The following is a 22,927-nucleotide window of genomic DNA, read 5'->3' on the forward strand; positions in this document are numbered from 1 at the left end:
ATTACCGCCTAAATGTTCACCTTATGGGGAAACTAAAATATGTCCGTCTATAAATTTTTAAATAGCCTAGCTGGCGAGATGGGGATACACACACATACACATGGAATAGTAGTTGCAGAATACGATAGCATACACAACAAAATTTTTTCTTAAGTCGACTAAGGCGGTTATTGCTTATGACTACAGATATTATCCTAACGGCAAATAAGTTTTAGTTGAAGATCATTTATTTTACCACTATAGTTTTTACACTGAAATTAAGCAACAAAAACTTGAGTAAAAATGTCGAACGCAATTTCGAAGTTTGGCTTTAAAAGCGTTTTAATGTGGCTCTCAAGCAATAAAAAAAAAATCACTCAATGCTTCTCATTCTTTAATTGCAGCTCGATCGAAATTTTGTTTAATTTAATTTCAGTAATTTAGGTAAAATTATTTAAATACATTTTTTATATTTAGAGAAAATATGGAGTGGGAAAACATTATATGGCTAAATTTTTTAGGGAATTTGGTAGGGAAAGAATATATTAGCGTAGGAAAAAATAGGAATTTTTATTCGGATGCGCGGTGATTTATCAAACAGCCTGGAGTATGATTAGGAAACATCTCTCTATGTTCCACAAATCTGGTCAGATTGGCGGTTAATTTAACTATATATGACGACTTTGCCAGGTGAAATAGGTGAAATTAAATAATCAAATTTATCAAGCTAGCAAATTATAATTTTTATATTCCAAACTTAATTTTCAAAAAATTAGGACCCTTTGAAAACTACGAAAAAAATCCCTTTAAAACTGCGGCAGAACTCGTTAAAATGTATAACAAAAATATTTGTCGTAAGATTCGACTATGCGCCTTTGGATTCACCGAATCTCCCCGTTTACATAATCTGTTGTCAGAACCACGTTATTTTGGTGTTGTACACCGTAGAATTGAAATCGTCTAACATGATAAATGTATTGTTTAAAGAAGAAGTCTTTGGTCGCATCGTCTTTCTGTTCCGCCGAAGCTTGTTCGCAAACAAAGGAGATGTTGAAAAACCTCGATTTGATAGGGATTGCGGCGAGAAACTCCTTCACCGGGGTGATCGATGGTACACGTCGATGGATTCCCTCGCCCATCATGGAAGATGTCAGTGGCGGATCCAGCGGGGGAGGGGGGGGGGGGGCTTTTGGGGGTTAAACTACGTGTCAGTCAGTGGCGGACCCATGGGGGGTGTTTTAATACATAGACGCCATATTATACATACATATGTGCCATATTAAAACACCCCCCGACCGTGGGTCCGCCACTGACTGACACGTAGTTTAACCCCCGATACCCCCCGCTGGATCCGCCACTGGAAGATGTAGTAGACGTCGCAAGGGCATTTGGTTTGTAATGCCTGCTTTAGTATTCTCGGCGACACTAACCAACCGGGCAGACGCAACTTCTCAATTAAAGGTCCTGACACTCCAGAAGCATGTCCTCAAATGTTGGGCCTTTGTCTGTGTGCAGTGGCTGTCATCAAGAGAAGGGGGTGTCATACGAGGATTTTTTTTGCGTAACGAGGCTCAAAACAACGTGTGCAATGTATTCAATGAGATATTCTGGGGAAGAGGAATGCATTTGCTATTGAGTAACCATTTGGAGAAGGACTTGGCATTACTCGCTATATACAACTGACGTCGGCTGGCATAGATGAAAGTGACTGGCGTGTTTTATTGGAAATCGCTTAAACGATTACAGCGAGAAACGAGTGCCACCAGGTACCGCTGGCAGAGTTTCAGTGCGATAAGAATGAAAACTAAGTAACTCTTTTATTCCGACGTAATATTTGAAAATAAACCACCCAAACGTAAAATACCGCCTATGTATGTATGTATATAGTATATTGTTTAATTAATATACGTTTTTATTCCAGACTTGAATTCTTACTCACAAATTCATATTCAACTTATCATTTTTACATACAAAATCTATCAACGAGAAAACAGATTGACATTTTCAGAAGCTTTTAACCTACTAAATTACAAAAGCCTTTATATTTATATAGGAATATACCTATGTATTACTACTTAACGACCGAAGATGAATTTACTGCAGGAAGCGACCGACAGCCGCACAGACAACCAGTGTTAGTACAGCAAAAGTATTGGCAGTCGCACCGTTGCTCTTGCGTTTCAGCAAATAGTTCTTAAAGCTTGTTAGTCTAGTCGTGGCCCACGCTAAATTCTCCTCCGCCGTAGTCTCAGCCGCCACCAATGTTGACTGGGAACTGCCAAAATTGGACTTGTTCCTTTCATTAAACTCTTTCAAATTCTGAAGTTGGCTCTCAGTGGTAAAGCGTGCGGCTAGATTTGAAATTACTGTAGCAACTGTGGAATAGCTGCCCAATCTGTAAAATTAGAAGTTAAGTAGGCAGATTTTCCAGCATTGTATGAATGAAAATAAAAAACAATGTATATATAAATAGTACCTAGTATATGTTTAGAGAAGGAAAATACTTACGATTCAGCAAGTGCGTCATAGTTTTCAGTAACCAGTTTATAGACAGGTTCCACATTTTCATTGTTTTCAGTGTACAGGCTGCTTAGTGCGCTCGATTTATCCTGACGACGAATTTGATCGCCTACAATGGCCCAGAAGTATTTCTCAATGAGTTTACTATCCGTAACACATCCCAGTGTGCTAAGGATCAGCGTTTGCTCAGTTGCAGACGTGCTGGTCAAAAATTTGTTGAACAGTGTATCGTAATCGCTTTCATTACCGTAACGCAGAGCATTACAGTACACAGCTGAACGTATGTTCACAGGCACTGCTGTCGTATTGATTTTGGCAAAATGTTCTTTTGACTTTTGAATGCAATCTTCACGACCATACTTGCAGGACCAGGAGAGAATTTTTGCACGATTATAGATATCCAGTGAAGTATCATTACTGCGTGGCTCAAAACCGAGCTCTTCATAGGCTTTTGCGGTGAGTTCGAGAATGTACGAAGCGAAGCTTTCAGTGTCGCTGCCCAAACGAATGCCGATGTAAGAGAAGGCATTGAAGGCCGCAGTCCATGGCAGGTAATTAGTTTCGCTCTCCAAGTACTCGAGTACGTTAAGTGCCAATTCGTACTCGATAATATGAGCACGCGCCAAATTCAGCAGATCATCGACTATTTGCGCACGATTCAGCTGGTGGATATTACTGTAGTTTGCAGAGGTTAGGGCATGATGGATGGCATGCCAAGTAGTTTCATCGTAGTTAACGCGATAGTAGCCAGACTCTTGTACGTTAACAATGAGCCAATCTACGCTGTTCGGCAGATCCACATTTACATTTAATTTCGCGGCAGGGAGATACAATTTAGGCGTTGTGTCTTCGAAGTTGCTTTCTATGTTGGTCGTATATGAAATTGGGACGGTGTATAGTAAGTTAGGGTCTGATGTGCTCTGATCTCTCAGCAGGAAACGGGTCTGATTGATGAGGAAAGAACTCTTGTCACTAGACAACTTTACAGTGATGAGCGGGTAGCCCACTTGAGTGGTGAAGCTGTTGAATACGGCTTCTGAATACTGTTTTGTTTCAGCAGGCCAATAGTCTTGCCAAACCTCGAGAAGATAAGCAGGAACGGTATTATTGTATTTGCTAAGCGAGAAAAAATGAAATCTCAAATGAAAAACTGAACTGCATTATACAAGTTTTGATAAGACATACTATTTCGCCAAGTAAGTTTGCAACGATTTTCTGAAATTTTCTTCGCCTATAGCATATTTAACCATGCGGATAATGCTCGCACCCTTGTTGTATGAAATGCTGTTGAACATGCGACTCAAGTCCGAAGGCGTGTGAGTGTTTTCATCGCTCATTGGGTTGGTGCTATTGGTAGAGTCCATGCTCATTACCACTTGTAATTGATCGACTAAGAATTGTTGATCCAGCGACATGTGAGTTTCAACCTGCAGGATAAAAAACAAAACGAAATTCTTAACAATAAATAACTGCAGGCACAATATTCAATACGCACCATATGTGTGCCAAAGTATTGGAAGTAGCGTGCGAAGCCCTCATTCAACCATGTATAGCTCCACCAGTCGCATGTCACCAAATCACCGAACCACATATGGGTCTGCTCGTGAGCAACGACAGCGGCAATAGATTGCTGAGCACTTAGCGTTGTGGAGTTTGAGTCGTAAAGTAATGCGCGTTCTCTGTAGGTCAATAGACCCCAGTTTTCCATGGCACCGGCTGAAAAGTCGGGAATGGCAGCCATGTCCATTTTATCGTTGCCCATGCTATAATAATCAATGCCTAAGTAGTCACTCAATTTATCTAAAATTTCTTGACCAACAGTAAAACTGTATTCTGTCTGATCATAATATTCTTCGCGAGCAATTACGCCGAATTTGTCGTTTTTACGTTGCTTAAATTCGGAAACGATATATGCCAATAAATAGGTGGACATGCGTGGCGTTGGTGCGTACACGTCTTCCTCATAATCACTGCAATATTGGAAATTAAATTTCGTTAAATTAAAGCGAAAGCACTCACTGGACAAATTTAAGTATTGTATAACTCACGTAAAATTGTCTGTTCGTAAAATACGGGTATTGCCAAAAGAATTAAACGTTTTAGGGCGACGGATTGTCACGTCGAAGGTGGCCTTGAATTTCGGCTCGTCGAACGAGGGGAAGGCACGTCTCGCATGGTGCGTTTGGAATTGCGTAGAACCAATCCACCTGTAAGCAAAATAAGTTATTTATAAATGTGAAATTGGACGCATACCATGCAGAGGAATTTTTATAAATAGGGGCGGTGAAAAATAAAAGATTTTGTAAAAGTTAATGGGTTGTATTAGTTGAGCCGTATAAAACAGCGATGGGTAGAGAGAGCTTTTACTCTGCTCGCGCCTATACATAATGTACAGAAAGCTTAAGGAGCTTTGCCCGCGGGCAAGGCAGTGCCTATCAGTGATATGAAATAAATGCCAGAGAGAGCCTTTGACAATCACATAAAATATTAACTTACTTGGTATTATTATTGGCATCCACATAGGAGCTGCGGTAGAAACCATGCATATCATCATCCATGGTGCCATTATAGACAAAATGTAAAATATACGTTATGCCGGCTTGTATGGGCGTTGCCAATGTATATTGCAATTTGTCAGTTACATTATTCCATGTGCCCTCGCCCAAATTAATTTTAGTGAGGTTAGTTTCAGACCAATATTCGCGTGTTGTATAGTTTAGGTTTTTCGAATGTAAAATGAGTGTATTTGTATTTTCGGTTGAATTGATTTGGATTGTAACTTCACCATCAAATGTGAATCGTTTGCTGCCATCGCTTTCCTGCAGGTATGGCGTCAACTTCAGTGTGTAATTCCATGGACGAATCGTAAATGGTAAGCGATAGTCTTCGCCATCGGAAGCAACTGCTTTACCGGTTATTTCATTGAGTTCTTCGAAGGGGGCGGCGAGCGTGTGAACGTTTAAAAGTGCCACTACCGCGGCAATGAGGTACAGTTTGGACATTCTAAAAAAAAAATAATGAATAGATATAAATCAATGAATCAATACAGTTACTAAAAATCTGAAAATTAGGGGTTTCTAGCTGCACTTAAATTGACGATCATTAGTTTTTGGTAGCTTTTCTGTACTAATCATTTTTCTATTCATATATAAAGATAATATATGTATGTATTAGGGCTCTTTTCTCGCGGCTATTTTTTTCCCTACAACATCGAAATTTTGTGGGAAATAGCTATAAAAAAATCTCAGAAAATGTGAGCCCTCAATATTGATATTAAGTGCTCGACCAAGGCGTGCAAAGACTTCGCGTTTAAAATAAACGAACGCTTAGATTTGTTTTCTTCAAAATTCTACAGTTCAGAGGAATTTCATGGTATAAACTTGGTCAATGATAGGATTTCTTCAGAACTGAATGCACCAGCGAGGTAGTACGGGCCACTAAACCCATTTTTCATGCAATTTTTTGCCCCTATATCGTAAATAACAAGAACAACAACAAGAATAACAAGCGTTTTTTTTTTTTTGAAAAATTAGGAGGCGTTTATAGTTAATCATTGTAAATTCAGAGAACCATATTCTTGGAACCATTGCGAATATAGAGTTAAACGGAATATTCTATTTTTAGAACCCATCTGGGACTTAACTGTCATCATTGATGTTAATTGGAACTATGCAATTCGATGAAAAATTCTTCGGACCAACGACATACATAAGTGGAAATTGCAGATAGCTTGTATTTAATATAATACCTCGATATAGGGAACAGAGCACGCGAAGCAGTGCCTTTGTATGATTACTAGTATGACTTGGGAAATTGTTCGTCTAACTATTTTCTTTTTAGACGCCAAAATATTATACGACAAAACGGAATTCATTTATAAATTATTTAGTATAGTACGTGATGCTCCTTATGTTCAAAGGTATATACATGTGTATATACATATTTATGAAATATTTATTAGGTCTCTAATCGAATATACCATAAATTTGATTGAAATATTTACAAACGTCAGCATTTCATAATCATACGCTATAAACGTAGCTTTGATTATAGATTTTTATGATATGGAATTAAAGTTACAAACTGAAATGATCTTAGTCACAGCAGTAAATTAAGCACTTAACTTTAAGAGCGCTAACTTCGATAACCGGCATACTAACTGCTTTGGGTATCAAAAACTTAGTTAAGGGAAATTAATTTCTGAACACCAAGAACAATGTCGTAATTGTCTAGGCAAACTGTCTTCAGATTCGGCAGGAAACGCCATCCCAGAAGATTAAACCCCAGCCTGCTGTTGCTGGTACAATTTCTGCGAAGCAATAAAGACAACAAATAAGGCATTAAGGCAAAACAGAATACTTTGTTAAACCGAAATATCAGCAAACCAGGTGTTTCATGAGCCGAATCTAGCTAGGAATACTTGGAAATCCTGATGGAAACACTTTTCCAATGCTCCACGGAACCGATTGACCCGGCTTCAACAGTTTTTTGTTTTTAATAATTTTGGACACTTTTCGAATCACGACTAAACCCGATTTTTATAATCGAGCAAAGCGGGATTTCACGTAGTTTATCTCACCAGATTCTAAATATATATTTTATTGAAAATGGAACAAAGATTTTTTATTAGGGCAATTCATCTAAACGCATAAAAGCCTCATATCCACGTAAACCTCGTAAAATTGTTAAATTTTGTACGGAAATCCGGTTTATTTTCGAGGTTTACACAGTTACGAGGCAGTTACGCGTTTATATGAATACCCTGATTAATTTGATATCTGAATACAGGAAAATTTTCCACTGCAGGAAATTACTTAAAAAAAAAAAGAAAACCTGAACGAAAATCTTTCACGATAGGTTTTTAGTAAAGTCTATATTTTTTTTTTGTATTTTTAACAGACTTCACAAAAAGGAGAAGATTATCAATACGTAGGAATATTTTTTAAATTTATTTTTATTTCTATTTTTATTTTATGTATGTTACCGCATAACTTTGAACCACGCTAACCGAAATTTTGTTCTAAAAAAAGGGTGTTTGGGCGGATAAATTCTAAAGCTACTTGAGAAAACGATACTAAGATTAAAGTAAAGACATAAAATAATGGTATGTTTTCGTTTTGTGTTTATTGATCACCTCGGAGAGGGAGACCATAGTTCCCTTCCCTTGGCAATGTGCGGCGCGCTCCTGGCGCGATGGGATTACAGTCAGCTTGGCGAACGCTGGGAAAAAATACTGCAATGCAAAGTTGCGAGGTTCTTTCGGCCGAATGTTGATCGCAGGCGGTCAAGGAAGCCTCTCCTGCTGCCTAAGAGCCTACTCTCGATTATTTCAGCTGTACTGACTGAACATTGCCCCTTAGGAACCCACGCAGTGCGACTTAATATCGTCACGGATCCCTACAGTCGTAGCTGTAAGGTTTAAATAGAGTAGTCTCCTTAATAATAAATTGTTGCGATCCCGTACGATCGATGGAAATCGATCTCGTACTCGGTTCACTGACTATTGAGAGGGCAAAAAGAGAGTAAATAAGGTCCTCTCTCTGTCAGAAGCTACCAGTTACAGTTGGAAGATTTTTTGATGGTAAATTCTGGTAAATGTGTGTTTGGAAACCAAATTGTAAACAACAGAAAAGTGCATTCTGCTAATTCGTGTTGAAAAGTATTTAATTACTTGTTTAAGTGGATTCTAATAAATTTGAAAGCATTTTTGGTTATTTGCATGTGTGAGCTGAGTGTGTTTACATACGAAATCAGCAAAAATTTACAACCAAAATTTTGAGGTTATGTTGAAGTTGACAGAAGTTACCATTTTTTACTAGAAAGCGATTCCGTACTTTTCAATCTTACTCTCTCGCTCTGAGCGAATTTTTATTTTTTGACAGTTTTACTAGTTTTAGTCCGAAGAATACGGGATTGCACCTAATAATGAGGCCGAAAAATGTTTTTTTGTTTTTTGTTGTGGAAATGCTCTTGAATGCTATTGCCAGCTGCAATGCAAACATTATGCGACAAGTTTTGCAATAATACAATTTTTTTTGATAAGGTTTTAGGTATGAATTAATCCACAACCGGCTTGATTGGTAGGAAAAGAATCGGCAACGGCGGCTGTCCAATACTACACATTTTGCACATAAATTATACCGTAACTAGACACGAATAAAGGCGCAAGCTCAAAAGTTGACCGCGTAAAAAGACGCATAAGAAAAAGTCAGCGAAGGAAGACTCTAAAAAGTCAGCGAAGGAAGACTCTAAACATAGTTGACGGCGAAGAAAGACGCGTTAAAATATTTGACGGCGAAGAAAGACCCGTAAACTTACTTTCGCGATCGACTATATTTGCGGGTGTAGCAGCATGTAAATTCCCCAAAGCGTATTTAGGGAATGATGCTGAAGTGACAGTCCTTGGTCTTGGTCAGGTATAAATCTATGTTTACGCTTCTTTCTTCGTAAACAACTAGATTTCGCGTCTTTCTTCGCCAAAGTTTTCCTTAAGCGTCTTTTTTCGTAAACTTTTTTGGGCGCGTTTTTTTTTCGCCGTCAAAACTTTATAGCGCACCTTTATTCGTTTGTAGTGACAATACGCTCTTGAATCAAATTCACTATTTGTCACTATTGGCATATAAGTAAAATTTCCTTTTGTTTCGAAATTTTTTAATATGAATGTAAATATGTATGAACTTAAATTTCCCACATTTTCACTAAGTATTTCAATTCACCGCCTTTGTATCTATACACATCCTTTGAGTTGCTAACCTTATGATCTATGTATATGTTTTCACCAAACCTGCAGTTTGAGGTGGTTAAATGTCTTAAACTGGCATTTCAATATGACAGCAAAGACCTTTATAGTTAGGCCACTTAATCGCTTATCTGCTGTTTAAAACAAATTTTATTACAAATGATAAGGACAATTATCTCTATTGCTGACAAGAACCACGCTCTGTATGGATGTATGCACATATGTATTATCGTGAGCAATCATAGCCACTCGATATCAGCATACCAGCGTTGACTTCATTACTTTGCTTAGCTGATTGCGTGCAAAACCATTTTTTTTATTGCCCCTTATGCCCACCGGTTTAAATGCATAGGTTGTACAACGTACATACATACATACATACATACATAGATATTTAAAGTTTATTGAAATTGGAAAATGAGTGTGCACCATTAATAACTCATAGCTCGTAAGTATTTTGTTAGGTTTTGTGGTTTCTGGAAGATCGCAAAAAATACATACATAAAATAAAAAAGCGCTCATATTTAAGGGGCAAAAATTCTTCGAACTCATTCCAGCTGATTCGAGTTTATAAGCACAGACCGATGGTCAAAGAATTAGGTAGTGCTTTTCTGAGATAATAGGTATTTTGCCCGATATTACTATGGACACTCGCTATCGTTAATTTTAAGCATACAGTGTCATAAAGCTCATTCATTCATTTTGATACTTGTGTATATTTACATAAGCCGTCATCATCAAAACTTCTACGTCATAAAATCGAACGTCTTAGCCATCCAGAGCGTACTTTAATACTTAGTTGCATACTACTTAATTATCAAGTCCAAGTTAATAATTTTTAATACTTTTCAAATACTTTAATATACTCGTCATTTACTTTGAAGAGCTGCATGAATACTGTAAGAGGTGTTATTAGCAGGTTTTTTTTTTTTTTTGTATAAACATAAGTGCATTAGACCGTAACGGAAAAAAGTTCGGTAATTTTCTCTGCTAAAATGTTCATTGACCTCAAGTATACCGTTCTAGTACTTACCCATTTCTCAGTTCTCAGTTCTTACCACTCTTATATCAGTAAATCTAATCTCATCAAAAATCATAGAACTTCTCCTGTGGATGTATTTTGATTAAGAAAAAATGTTTTATTGACAAATGTAGGTGATGTTGTCACACAAAAGGAAGGGACCTACAGCTTTACGTCGACTCAGCACGTCGAATGTATTTTTATAAGAAACTTTTTTCATGGGAGAATACACTAGGAGGTTTGCCATTGCCTGACGAGGGGCGGCGACCGCGCTTTTAGAAACAACTTTTTCCTTTCTTTTGTTGTTGGTGTTAGTCGGAAACTGGGGTCGATCCCAAGCCCAGCGAAATGGTAGCGCCTACTTCTAACCACTACACCTCCGCGGACACCTAGGTTCGGTAGAAAAATAATTTTTAGAAATTGCTTTGAAAAATTTCTGTAGGCTGAGGGGTGTACGGTGAACTTTTTTTGCTTGTAAGATAGTGCGGTCTTATTTACATAGAATATTCAGCCGCCGCACATTACAAGATCTTCACACTCTATAGGGCAAAAGCAGTAATCGTGCTCTAAAATTAAGTCTAAATCTTTGCCACTGCAAGCACGCATTTTTTAGGCCTCAAGCCCTCACCGAGAATGAAAATATTTAGTGCTGGTATGTATTTAGTACCAGTATGAGGTGACGCAAAATTCTTTTTTGTTTTTCTATAACCGCCAATATGATTTCATCGCGTCACTAAAAACCCCCTAAGACTAATCTAGTGCAATTAATAGTGCATCAATTGATAATGGCAATTGATTTATTGACCGATTGTGTTATCACTTTTTTCGTGCAAAACTTTGAATTGCAATTATTGCACTTGCCGACAAATAGATTCCAAATGCAAACACAACATTTCGAGTTTTTATACCTTTCATAAAGTATGAAGTTGTATTATAAGCTTGGTCCGATATTTGTAAGTACCAGAGGGAGAAGAGATAGAACCGTAAAACAGCATACCGAAATGAACGTCGAGCTAAGTCGATTGATTCATGTCCGTCTGTCTGGCTGTGTGAACCCAAAAAAAATCCCTATAATAATATTTCCAAACTTTTCCACAAAAGCTAGAGGATTATCCTATATTTATAAGCCCCGAAACAGCATCTTTATTTGGCATATATTTTTCGATCTCTTGTGAAAGCAATACATAAATATTCAGTTGTAACGTCACGTAAACGGATAATTTTCGGACTCGAGCGCAATGTAGTGAATAGAATCCGGAACGAGCTGAATGGCAAAGCGTACCATTGAACTGTTCCACTTCCCTTCCATCTTTGAGAACTTCTTTACCTTACAACATTCTGCCTGGCAGCCTTCTCTCTGCACAAAATTTTAAATAAAACTTTCTTTCACACCACTGCACATTGTACAGGTAATAGTACCGGAAAAGAAATAGAAAGCCGTGGTTATTGGTTTTGGGATCTATGTACGTACACAAAGTTTGAAATTCTAGAGTAAAATGTAAAAAAATGACCATTTAATGACTAATAGCAACGACAGATGGCAACGTTGATCCACATTAACGTTGCAATTGATCTGATCAAAATTGTGCCTTGACAGGCGGCAGTAATGCGGATTAACGAACCGCGAGGTCGTAGGCTCGAGTCCCACGGCCAGTAAAATATTCATTTAATTTTTTTTTCGATTCAACTTGTATATTTCTAAAAGTTTTTTCAGTTAGTTGTTTTTGATTTTTTTAGTAAAATTGAACTCCAAAAATTTAAAGTAACTAATAATAAAATAAAAAATGTGAAATAAAATAAAACTAACGAAAAGAAAGCAAAGTTAAATTAAATTAAATCAAATAAAACTAAAAAAAATAAAACAAATAATAAACACAAAAAATTTGTTGGCAATCGCTCCAACCGAGGATCGGATCTGGGACCTGCAGAACTAACTAACTAGCTAGCATGGACATCCATCTTGTCGTCGGTAATGCAGTGACCATACCATTTCAAATAAGTTCATTTTCAATTTGATTTGGATTCCTATCTGAGGGCCGGTTGTAGGTAGAAGATCCGCTTAAATACAACGACTGCTTTATCGATCACATGTTGTATGCATGATGTCGAAAACGTCGGTAATGATGTTTAACCGGGAAAGTAGTGATAACCAGACATTGAAAAACCGGCCCTAAATCAGTATGGCAACTGTGTTGCCATGCAGTGCCTTGCCATCCTGCTTTTCTCCCATGAGGACTAGCATGGTAAAAAATGTTGCCTTTTCATTGCCCAGTTTTTATTGATTGTGCTGAGAGGGCAATGAAAAGGTAACGTTTTTCAGTAGAAGCGAAAACAGCATTATATATAAAGGGAAAAGATTTTATTTGAAGCAGCTATAATTAGAAATATACATATATGTATTTAGCAAAAACTGAAAAAATTTTTAAACAACATTTTTTTCCGATAACGCCGTATTGAATTCGCCATTTTGAATTTCAAAAATCGACATCAGAATTAAAATTATTGAAATTAAAAACCCTCCTTATATATAAGTTTTTGGTGAAAAATAAAAAATTATAAAATTTGGTCGCCAATTTATGACTAGATTCGAAATCAGCGACCTCGAAAACTCCCCATTTATGTATATCAGTTTGTCGTGAAAACGAAAAAATTATAAAAGTGGTTCGCCATATTGGATCCGCTATTTTAAATGCCAAAATTCTTACATGATTAGAGTGGCCCAAACAATTTTTTTCCGAGATAGGGTTTGGGGCACCTTCAAAAATTTTTCCTCTTGCCAAACGAGGTGCTAGTACCAAACTTTACGTTTCTAAGTATAAATTTATAGGATGCTCATGATTCTCATATTTTATACTAGAAGTATTTTTTTGCATATATTAATCAAACCACTAGTTAAGCAACTTAAGAAAATTTCAAATTTAAACTCTCTAAAAAAATATCAGAACCTTCAATTGTCACGGCAACCAGTTTCACAGCTATCCAGTAGCGCATTTCAAGGCTATTGAGCACCATGTATTGGTTACAGTGGAAAATTTAAATTGTTATAGATATTATAAATATGGGGGATGACATTTTTTCCCCCACACAAAAATTGGACCACTCTAGTGGTGATGTTTAGATGTACTTTGCACTTGCACTGCTCCTAAAGCAGTTCTGTAATACCTTATAGAGCAATAAATTTATTGTCTAAAGTTTAATTGCCCTGCACAAAATGGGACTAATCCGGAAGGGTATAAAAAGCGACTACTCAATTTTAAAATATGAAAATAAATATTTGCGCTAGCTGCGATTCGACCGGGGTTAACAGTTTTGTTAAGCGAATACTCTCTCTTTGTGCCAACGCCGCACATAAAATTTCATTGAGTAGGTATGTCATTAAATCGTTAATAGTACCCGTTAGCGATAAGTCGGGGATTGATAATTGATCTTCAATTATATACGTAAGGGATGAGTCGAGACTAATTGATCTCCAATTATACCCGCATGAGACTAGTTGCGACTAATTTATGCGATTGAGAGTAGTATCGGAAGAAGCTCATTAGAGATTAGTCTCACAATTTTTTGCAGGGTGGTTTCTTTCCAGATACATATATACATATGTCGTGTGGCCATATATTTAATCCCTTTGACATAAAGAATTGTAATTTATGAATGAGACAAATTGCTTGCAGTAACTATTCGCGCTTACGTATGTATGCTATATACAGTAGGGTGACTCAAGGCATACGAAGAAAATATTTGATGCTTTTTTGTGAAATTCGATTGGCATATACTCCATTTTTTGAGGAAATAACGCAAATATATAGTTTTATTACTTACTTATCGAAGAGTGAATTTATAGTAAAAACTTGTACTGGAAATATTATACCAGATCGTGCATAGCACTTACTAAATGTTTTAAGACCGGGGTAGATTTCTGTAAAAAGGCGATCTGAGAGCTGGTTGCTGATATTCACAGCACACTTGAGTTATACAGGAAATACTTCTTTAATGCTTCCCGTGAACACGACGACTCGCACCCTCCATTCGATGATGATAAAATTTGAGTTCCGTTTCTCGAAAATTACGAAATTCGAGTAGAAGAGGAGGCGTTGGTCTGTCAGCTGAGCGATGGCGATGAGCTGTAAAATATGGTGGGACTAAAGCATGCTTGCCGATTGGAATTGAGTGTACTCTGTAAAGTTGTGTAAGTTGTAAATTCCTTACACACCTTATTTAATTATCGCCATAAGGCCTGAATTGAATATCTCTGCCTCAGCAATACTCCCACTGCATCAGAATTGGGAAGGACCTCTACGAGCCGTTTAATATACATAAAACAGTGAGAAGATTATAGAGCTGCAGTACTGAACCGTTCAGGTAGCACTTCCTTTAAAAACGTACAATCGCTAGAGTATAGCCATGACATCGATATTATCAGTCTCAAAAGGAGGGACGCTTATTTTTCTGCCTCGAACTAACAGTATAGGCGGGGTCTGTTGGTGAACTAGGACAAAGCGAATGAGTCAAATTGCGCGATGCACAGAGTGACTTCTATCGATGGCACTATCGATAGTATCGATGGCACTATCGATAGCATCGATGGTTTTTGACTATCGAAATCATCGATGGTTTTATAATCACTATCAATAGTTTTCACTCATACATACATTATTCAGTAACATACATATTTCAGAGCGCAGGTGCTGCTTGGAGCCAAAAATCGTTGATAAACTTTTGTTCCTTAACAAAAATATCGACATATTTTAGCAATTCTGATCTCAATTTCAATAAAAGTTGTTATATTTAACTTTTGGACTTTTTCAATCAAAACTATCGATAGTGTCGACATTTTCGATAGTATCAAACCTATCGATGGTTGTGACTGTCGGATGTGACAGTGTCCAGAAATCAATTTATAATCTTACTGAAACCCAAAAATATTTTAGTTGATTTTCTATGTTTTTTGAGAAACCTCTCTTTGTGGAAGTGTGTGATTTTGTGTAAAGTTTTAATAATGGATCACATTTATAGTGGTATTTTTTGCATCTACCCAACTAAAATAAACTTGCAGTATTTCTGATATTGTGACAATTGGATTAGAAAATTAAAAAAAAATGTAAGCTGCACGTAGGGCTGAAAGGGATATGCATAACAAGGAAGGATGTATTTACTCCCTACATGTGTACATTAGGGTGGTCCAAAAATGTATGGGAGAAAAGTAAAATCGGAAATTTAATGCTCTCACCCCTAGGATTGTTCTATACCGAAAAAAGTTTACCCCTGTTTTTTTATTTTAAAATCAAAATATATTTAGAGGTCGCTCAAAGCGCTCAAAGTTTCCCATGTATTTTGTATGGGGAAAAAATACTTTTCGTAGAAATGGCATAGAATCCATGAAAATCAAAATTTTTCAATCTGAAAACTCTGCTTCTCGTCAGAGGACTTCAGAGAATAATGCCCAATTGTTTATTTAAACGTTTTTTAATTTAAACTCTTTTTTCTTTTTTTCTTTTGTATATTTCTGTTTGTATATTTGATTTTTTTTTGGGATATTTCGGATACCCTTAACCCTTAACCCTTAACTTATGTACACTGTACATACATGCACTTATACATATAATTATATAAATTTTGCAGAGATTTGGCGAAACTGTACCTGCTGAGACACATTATAGGGCATAAAAGAAATCCATGTCGTAAGTAACCATTCACATTTCTAAGAATCGGCTTATATATGTGTTAAAATTGGTCACGTGTGGCAAATAACACAAATATTATTTCTTTAATAACTAGATTGGGATACTAGTTGTTATCAATATTTCCGATAAGGAATTATAAATTATTATTATTAGATATTATTGGCAAACGTGTCGATGTTGCATTAATTTCACAATCAGGTAAAAATCGCAAGCGAACTATGTAGCTGTAATAAAAATATCAGAAGATAATAAAGGGTAAGTCTTTATTACCTTTGCTACAGAGATAAGCCAATTTGTCGTTTTCGAGTGGCGGAATAGTAAAATTTTCAACTATCGCATAACGAAAATGTTTTATAAAATTACCCGGTGTACATATTTACTATTAATTATTATGTATTAACAGCGGCACATATAATTTTCTAGTAGGATTTTTCGGAACGTGCTACCAAAAGGGTAGAAACAGAGGGGGAAGGAACAGGACGATGACCGTGCTCACCACGAAGCTTCACACGCGAAAGCTCAACGGGAGTGTGGAAGAAATGCGAGCCGACGTGCTCCAGAGCAGCAGGTGTTAAGTTGATTCTACCGCCCCATCCTCCGTGGACCTGTTGCACTAAGGGTCATCGATGATATTCAGTCTTACTTCAGTCGTATCTATTACGCAATGATCAGTTAGAACTCCCACCAGTAGTGAGAGATATAACTTGCTGAGTCTCAAGAGCTTCCTTGGCCGCCCCCGATCTGCACGTGGCTGAATGGATTTAGTCACCTTACATGCCAAGGTCTTCGCTTACCGCACGCTAAGCCGATTTATCGCCCCTCTGTCCAGAAGTAGACCGCATAAGGTCAGAGGAGCACCCAGACTTCCTCTTACCGGGAACAATTCGTCAAGGGTTCCCTGCCTTGCCAGCTCATCGACCATGCAGTTATCCGAAATTTCGCTATGAGCCGAAACCCAAATGAGTTTAATAGCGTAATTACCCGATGCAGTCGATAAGAAAGTCGAACAATCGCTAACCGTTTCAAACGAACCAACAAGGACCTAAGAGCCTTGATAGCTGCTTGGCTGTCGGAATAGATTTTAACCTCTTTAAAATGTGTTACACTAGAGAACAACCAACCTGAAGCCTCCTCTTTTGCAGATACCTAAATATGTTTACAGAACCCACAGGTGGTTAAAGATCCTCTCGGACCCACAAGCGGCGTGCAGTGGCCTCTTCGAATCGGCAGTAACTCGAAGCTTTTTAGAATAAAGGTGTGCCCATAGCTCGAGGCGAACATAAAGCCCACCCCTCTTAGAGCTGAGAAGTTTGCGTAAAAGGGCAGGGACTTCATTCCATCGGCATTAAGTTACTTTGTAATAGTTTTTATGTTTTTTTTTTTGTTTTATTCTACTTCAATTTTGTTATATAAAATGTTCCACCAAAAATTTATCACATCACAATTGGTAAGAGCTAAAAGGCTATTAAGCTCAAGTTCTACAAGTAACGCGCCAATGCAACCGTCAGCGTGGTAAAGACGGTTAACAATGAAGCACTAAGTGCGGCACTGCCACTTCGCGTGAAGTTGTTCACCCACTGCATGATCGGATCACGATTTCTGGTCAACCATTCAAAGTTTGATCTAATGTTCGTATTGACGACAGACTCCAAATTAGATTGCACCTTATCGCTGTCCTTCACCTTATCCACCAAATCCAAATACTGTAGAAATTTAAAACAAGTTGTATATTAAAATATTGATTTTGGTTCAAAAAAGTTGCTATACAACGTCTTACTCACTTTTTGTCTTTGCTCTTCATTAACTACATAGCTGGACATGGCAACCACGGCTGTATTGAGTGGATTATCTCCACCGAAACCGGGATTCAAATTACTATATGCTTCCCAATTGTCGCTGAGGAAATCAATGCTTACCAGCAATCCGGTACTGCTGCTCGAGTACGCTGCACTGAGTAAAGTGATGCGCTCTTGAGTACGCCAATCGGCTGAAGTATCAATTGAGCTGTTTACGAATTTTCGCAATTGGGACTCCGACTGCGAGCAGCCCAATGAAGTGATGTGTGTGCGACGGAATGCCTGATTATTGGACTGCAATACCTGGTTAAAAACGAAATCGAATACTGTATCATCGGACTGACGTAGACCATTGCAATATATTTGCGATTGTAGATTTGGTTCGATTGCGATGCCGTCTTCAATGAGCGCCCTTAATTTGTTGTTCGTCTCCTCTAGACAACTTTCAATGCCTGACAAACAGGCGAGGTTAATGGCGATACTGCGTATAGATTTCACCAGATGTTGCTCGCCAGTTGCATCATTCACACCCAACTTATCGAAGAGGTCTGATACTAAAGAGGCTACGAAACTTTGGAAATTTTTATAATCACTATCCCCATTCAGATATCTGTTTAATGTGTTGATCACCGAATAAGTCGTAGACCAAGGAGCAAATTGATCTTCATTAGGCAGATATTGTAGCAAATTGAAGAGTGTACTTTGGTCGAGACGTCCTGTTGAACTGAACTTATAGACATCATGAATAAGCTGACCACGATTGCGTGGATGAAACCTGTAAGGATTGGATTTGAGCGCATCAATAATTAGGTTCCAGTTACGTTCATCATAATTGATGCGATAGAAACCGGTGGACTGTTTATTGAGCAACAGCCAATCATCAGCGGCTAAATTGTTGTCGGTGATATGAATTTCTTTTGTCTTCAACAAATAATGCGAGGCGGTAGTGTTACGGTGGTCTGGATTTGATTTATGTGCATAATTAATTGGAATGTACCAAGTCTGGTTCGATGTTGTGGTGCTATTATCGTAGAAAGCTTCTTGTGTAACGGTGAATGAGTTATTTTCATAATGACGTGTAACGGTGAGAAGTGGGTAACTAGATTGTTGCGACCAACTTGAGAACATATTGGCCATTGTCGCTGGAAGCGGAACATTTTGTGCACCGGCTGCAATACTAAGAGCCTCGAAGAGCTGCCATTCATCAGCAGCACTGTATTGACTGTAGGAAAATGCAAAGCAGAAGTAATGAAAAAAGTCTTTGACATAAAAATTTAATTTGATTTTAAAGAAAACTTTTTAAGCTAACTAAAATTGTGGTTTTACTAACCGTCAGCTCCAAGCTAACCCTATTCACCTAACATTCTTTGTAGTTCATTTCTCTCAAGCCTTTTTATAAGAAGTCATTTTTAGTCTTCCACTTAGACCGCACACACTTACAGGAAAATAATATGCCGTGCACCTTCGCGTCTAAAGTAGTTTTGTAAGGCAACTTAGGGAATTTTTTTTTGATGAACCTACGGGGTACCTTTTTACATTTTTCTTTGAAACCTACGTACATTATTTAATATATATATATTTTTAAATAGTTCTACTGGAATAATGGAAATACTTTCTTGGCAAAAGTTTAATGACTTTGGGAGAGTTTTAATTTTCTGACATTAGGGTGTACGTTAGGGTGATAAGAACTGAGATCAATGAATTTTGAAACACAAAAAAGTGTTTTCTCGAGAATAAAGCATGGATATATCATAATTTAAGATTACTCTACGTTTGCTAGCTATAAGCCCTTTTCTCGCTAGAGATTTCTTAAAGGAGATAGGTGGACTCGAATCCATTAAAATTTAGTAAAATCAGGGACCGTAACCGTTCTGATTTTTATAATAAAAATCATAATTTAATAATTAGTTTGTGGATTTAATTATTTTCGATCAGAAATAACCGTTTTTTGGACTTTTACTATTTTCGATCATTCTTTACCGTTATAATAGACATCGGGGTTTTATTAACGATTTAAATCTTATGTGATCAAAAAAATGAAATCTGAAAATAGTTATAAAATGATAGAAAGAAAGTCCAAGAATATAGATTATTTTTATCCGAAAAATCTATGATTTTAATAACGGTTATTTTTAATCGAAAAAAATATCGGAAAATAACGATTAAAATGATCGCCGAGCTATTAATAAAAAATAAGGATTTTGCAATGATTTGAAAATAAAAATCCTTCATATTAATGATTATTTTCGTTCCCTGAATAAAATTCACTGATAGTATCTGATCCTAACCAATTTCTGCAGTGATAATACAAACCCAAAAGGAGCTAAATTATGTTAAAACCCAAAAACAATTTAACAAATCTTTGCATAGATTCCTCTGTATATAAACTTACTTTTCAGTCAAATAAAGGTTTAATCCCTGGCGGAATACTTCGTCGCCCAACGCACACTGCCACATATACAGCACCGAGCCGGCTTTCGAGTACGAAATAGAATCATAGCGGCTGGAGATCTCAGATGGCGTTTGCACATAATGACTCATTGGATTCATTAGACCTGTACCATCGGCGGTAAGTGCCCGTTGATAGTCATCGGTGAGGAACAACTGATAGATATCCCATTCAGGATAGGCCTAGTAGGAGTAAAGAAAACAAAATTGGAAATAAAAGCAGCCTTAAGCTAGTAAAATATCCCTTTCAAGCGCTTACCGCATCGGTTGCCTGCCAGGAGAACAAGGTGGCAAAACCTTCCTTAAGCCAAAGGTACGTCCACCATTTAATGGCTACCAAATTACCAAACCACTGATGACAGTATTCGTGTGCGATGATTGTGGCAATATTTGTTTGTGTACTAGTTGTGGATGTGTTCTTATTATATATTATATATTCTTCGCGATATGTAACTAAACCCCAGTTTTCCATGGCACCAGCTGCAAAATCTGGCACGCCTACTTGATACATTTTTGGTAGTGCGAAATCCACATCATAGTATTCGATAAGTCGCTGCAGCAGCAACAAACCGGAAACCAAACCGAATTCCTGACCGCTTACAGTGCCTGGTCGTGTGTAGACACGTTGTGGGCGTGAATACAGTACACCTTCTGAATATTCAAAATCGGACACAATAAACGCTACCAAGTAAGTGGGCATATTAACCGTCTTCTGGAAGACAGAGTAGCCGGGTCTAAATGAGAAAAAAGGAACATGTCATTGCTTTACATTTTTTTGTTTTCAAAAGATAATAATGCACTCTACCTGCTCGCCTCCTCGTCCAAAGGCATATTCGATATGGCATTATATGAGGGATCATGATTAATAACGATGGAGAATGTTGCACGCTTGGCTGGCTCGTCGTAGCAAGGGAAGGCATGGCGCGCATCGGTCGACTCGAATTGCGTCGTTGCTATATACCTGAAGGTACGGAATATTCGAAATTCTGCATATAAAAAAAAAAAAATGCCTGCGATATAAAACCAGTGTGCACTCACCGTTCCGTGCCGTTGTCATCATCGTAGGTGGACAAGTAAAATCCACCGTTATCAGTACGCAATTCACCTTGATAGGCGATGGTCAGAAGCCAGCTGCTGCCTTTATTGAACGTTAACGATTGGTTCGTTGGCGTCAAACTGAGAAATTCTCGTTCCTCTTCATATGAGATATTTAACGCTTGAACTTGTCCTCCCGTTACCGAAGCGTTTGAAATAGTTGCCGTGAAATTACTTAGCTGACGCGCATGCAAAACTATTGTTCTTGTATCTTCGTTAACGTTTATTTGAATTTTAACTGTACCATTGAATGCCGTTGTGCCATTGTGTACATTCGTAGTCACTTCGACGTCGTAGTGCACAGGTTCAGTTGTGTTCGGCAGCCGATAGTCCAGGACTGCACGCGCTGCACCGGAGGCAACAATTTTCCCATCTACGATGCGTGCGGAAGGATTCTCTCCAAAGAGTGGTGGAATGCCGTGTGTTGCCGCTTCACAGGATACAATGAAGGCCAATGAAGTGGCCAAAAGGACTGCAACACTCACGTTCATTTTGTTGCGGTACATTGCACGATCAGCTAAGCGGCCGCAACACAATTAACAAAATGTTCAGCTCCGAACGGAGGAATAGCCTTTTAAGATTGCTAAGTTAGTCATAAGTTAATTTGTAAGTGTAGGTTTTTATGACCGTAGGGTTTGATTAGAAATGCTTCAGATGTCGATTGTTTCAAAGACGCTGCTACATACTTATTTGATTATATACGCGCATATCATAAATATGTACATACATATATAAACCCATCGTAAATTTGAAGTACATACATACATATAAATGGCATATGTTCGAGTGATCAACTGGACTCTTGAAAGCACAATGTTTCACCATGTTAATAAACGCTTTGTGAAGATTATATACACACATATATAGAGGAAGTCGCTGTGGCTTTATACATATAGATATTTATATATATATATTGAAACGATCTTAAAGTATATCTAAGAGTGGCGTGTAAGTTGATTGCTAAATATCTTATTTATTATTTTTCATTTATCTACTTATGTATATGTGACATACTTTTTAAATAAATATGACCCTCGAACTAGTTTTACTAAATGAGTTTTTTATTTAAGTATATTCATACACATGTGTAAAATACATTATGATACTTGAGTGGATATTTAATTGGTCTACTTACACATACTTATGGGCAGTCGCTTGGCCTGTGTATGCATTATGATGCGCATATGTCCGACGAGAGCACCAGTGGTGATTCTAGACCACGAGCCATAGATCGGACAGCCCAGCGTACTCTCTTAGACTTTTCCAGATATGGCTTTGGCAGAGGAAAGGTATTATTAAACACGAGTATGGAAATGTTAAGAACCCAGGTCCCAGGATACCACTTCCCCAGAGAAGTAAGGAACAAGGTAGTTGCTTTCGAAAGGAAATTTGAAATATAGTTCTGCAGCAAAGCCTACTGGAGTAATTTAATTATGGACATGTACGCGTTATTCCCCACGAGTTGGCTTCCCTGACCAACATACATATAATGATGGTAGGTTAAAGTGCCATTAGCCTGGTCTAATGGGGTCTAACAGAACACCTTGATAGCAATTCCTAGTGAACTTTATAAACAAAGGCAATGCAGGTGATAATTAGGTCTCAGTTGAGAAGTTTTAATGGTGAAACAATAAATTTTTATTGTAAG

The 22,927-nt window shown here is 37.6% G+C and overlaps 2 protein-coding genes across 2 annotated transcripts; both read right to left on the reverse strand.

Annotated features, from left to right (window-relative positions):
* Positions 1-1,853: 1,853 nt before the first annotated feature.
* LOC118751421 (membrane alanyl aminopeptidase-like) lies at positions 1,854-9,359 on the reverse strand. Its single transcript, XM_036486247.1, has 7 exons — positions 9,253-9,359; positions 4,996-5,502; positions 4,548-4,706; positions 3,995-4,469; positions 3,685-3,926; positions 2,488-3,615; positions 1,854-2,374 (listed from the first exon to the last, which is right to left on the reverse strand). The coding sequence occupies exons 2-7, from the start codon at positions 5,499-5,501 to the stop codon at positions 2,074-2,076; spliced, it is 2,811 nt and encodes a 936-aa protein (XP_036342140.1). The 5' UTR covers position 5,502; positions 9,253-9,359; the 3' UTR covers positions 1,854-2,073.
* A 7,965-nt stretch (positions 9,360-17,324) lies between these two features.
* LOC118751422 (aminopeptidase N-like) lies at positions 17,325-21,847 on the reverse strand. The gene is made up of 6 exons (XM_036486248.1): positions 21,223-21,847; positions 20,990-21,145; positions 20,444-20,918; positions 20,129-20,367; positions 17,722-18,958; positions 17,325-17,643 (listed from the first exon to the last, which is right to left on the reverse strand). The coding sequence occupies exons 1-6, from the start codon at positions 21,783-21,785 to the stop codon at positions 17,419-17,421; spliced, it is 2,895 nt and encodes a 964-aa protein (XP_036342141.1). The 5' UTR covers positions 21,786-21,847; the 3' UTR covers positions 17,325-17,418.
* Between the last annotated feature and the right edge of the window lie 1,080 nt (positions 21,848-22,927).

The sequence above is a fragment of the Rhagoletis pomonella genome, unplaced genomic scaffold (genome assembly GCF_013731165.1).
Source record: "Rhagoletis pomonella isolate Grant_MI unplaced genomic scaffold, Rhpom_1.0 Rhpom_scaffold_00693, whole genome shotgun sequence".
Classification (NCBI taxonomy): domain Eukaryota; kingdom Metazoa; phylum Arthropoda; class Insecta; order Diptera; family Tephritidae; genus Rhagoletis; species Rhagoletis pomonella.

Coding starts and splice junctions, on each gene's coding strand:
- LOC118751421 (XM_036486247.1), bottom strand. CDS start 5,501: ATGTCCAAACTGTACCTCATTGCCGCGGTAGTGGCACTTTTAAACGTT. Junction 3,927..3,994: donor AATACTTTGGCACACATATG/GTGCGTATTGAA, acceptor TTTATCCTGCAG/GTTGAAACTCACATGTCGCT. Junction 3,616..3,684: donor CAAACTTACTTGGCGAAATA/GTATGTCTTATC, acceptor TTTCTCGCTTAG/CAAATACAATAATACCGTTC.
- LOC118751422 (XM_036486248.1), bottom strand. CDS start 21,785: ATGTACCGCAACAAAATGAACGTGAGTGTTGCAGTCCTTTTGGCCACT. Junction 20,368..20,443: donor CCTGGCAGGCAACCGATGCG/GTAAGCGCTTGA, acceptor TACTCCTACTAG/GCCTATCCTGAATGGGATAT. Junction 17,644..17,721: donor ATGAAGAGCAAAGACAAAAA/GTGAGTAAGACG, acceptor AAATTTCTACAG/TATTTGGATTTGGTGGATAA.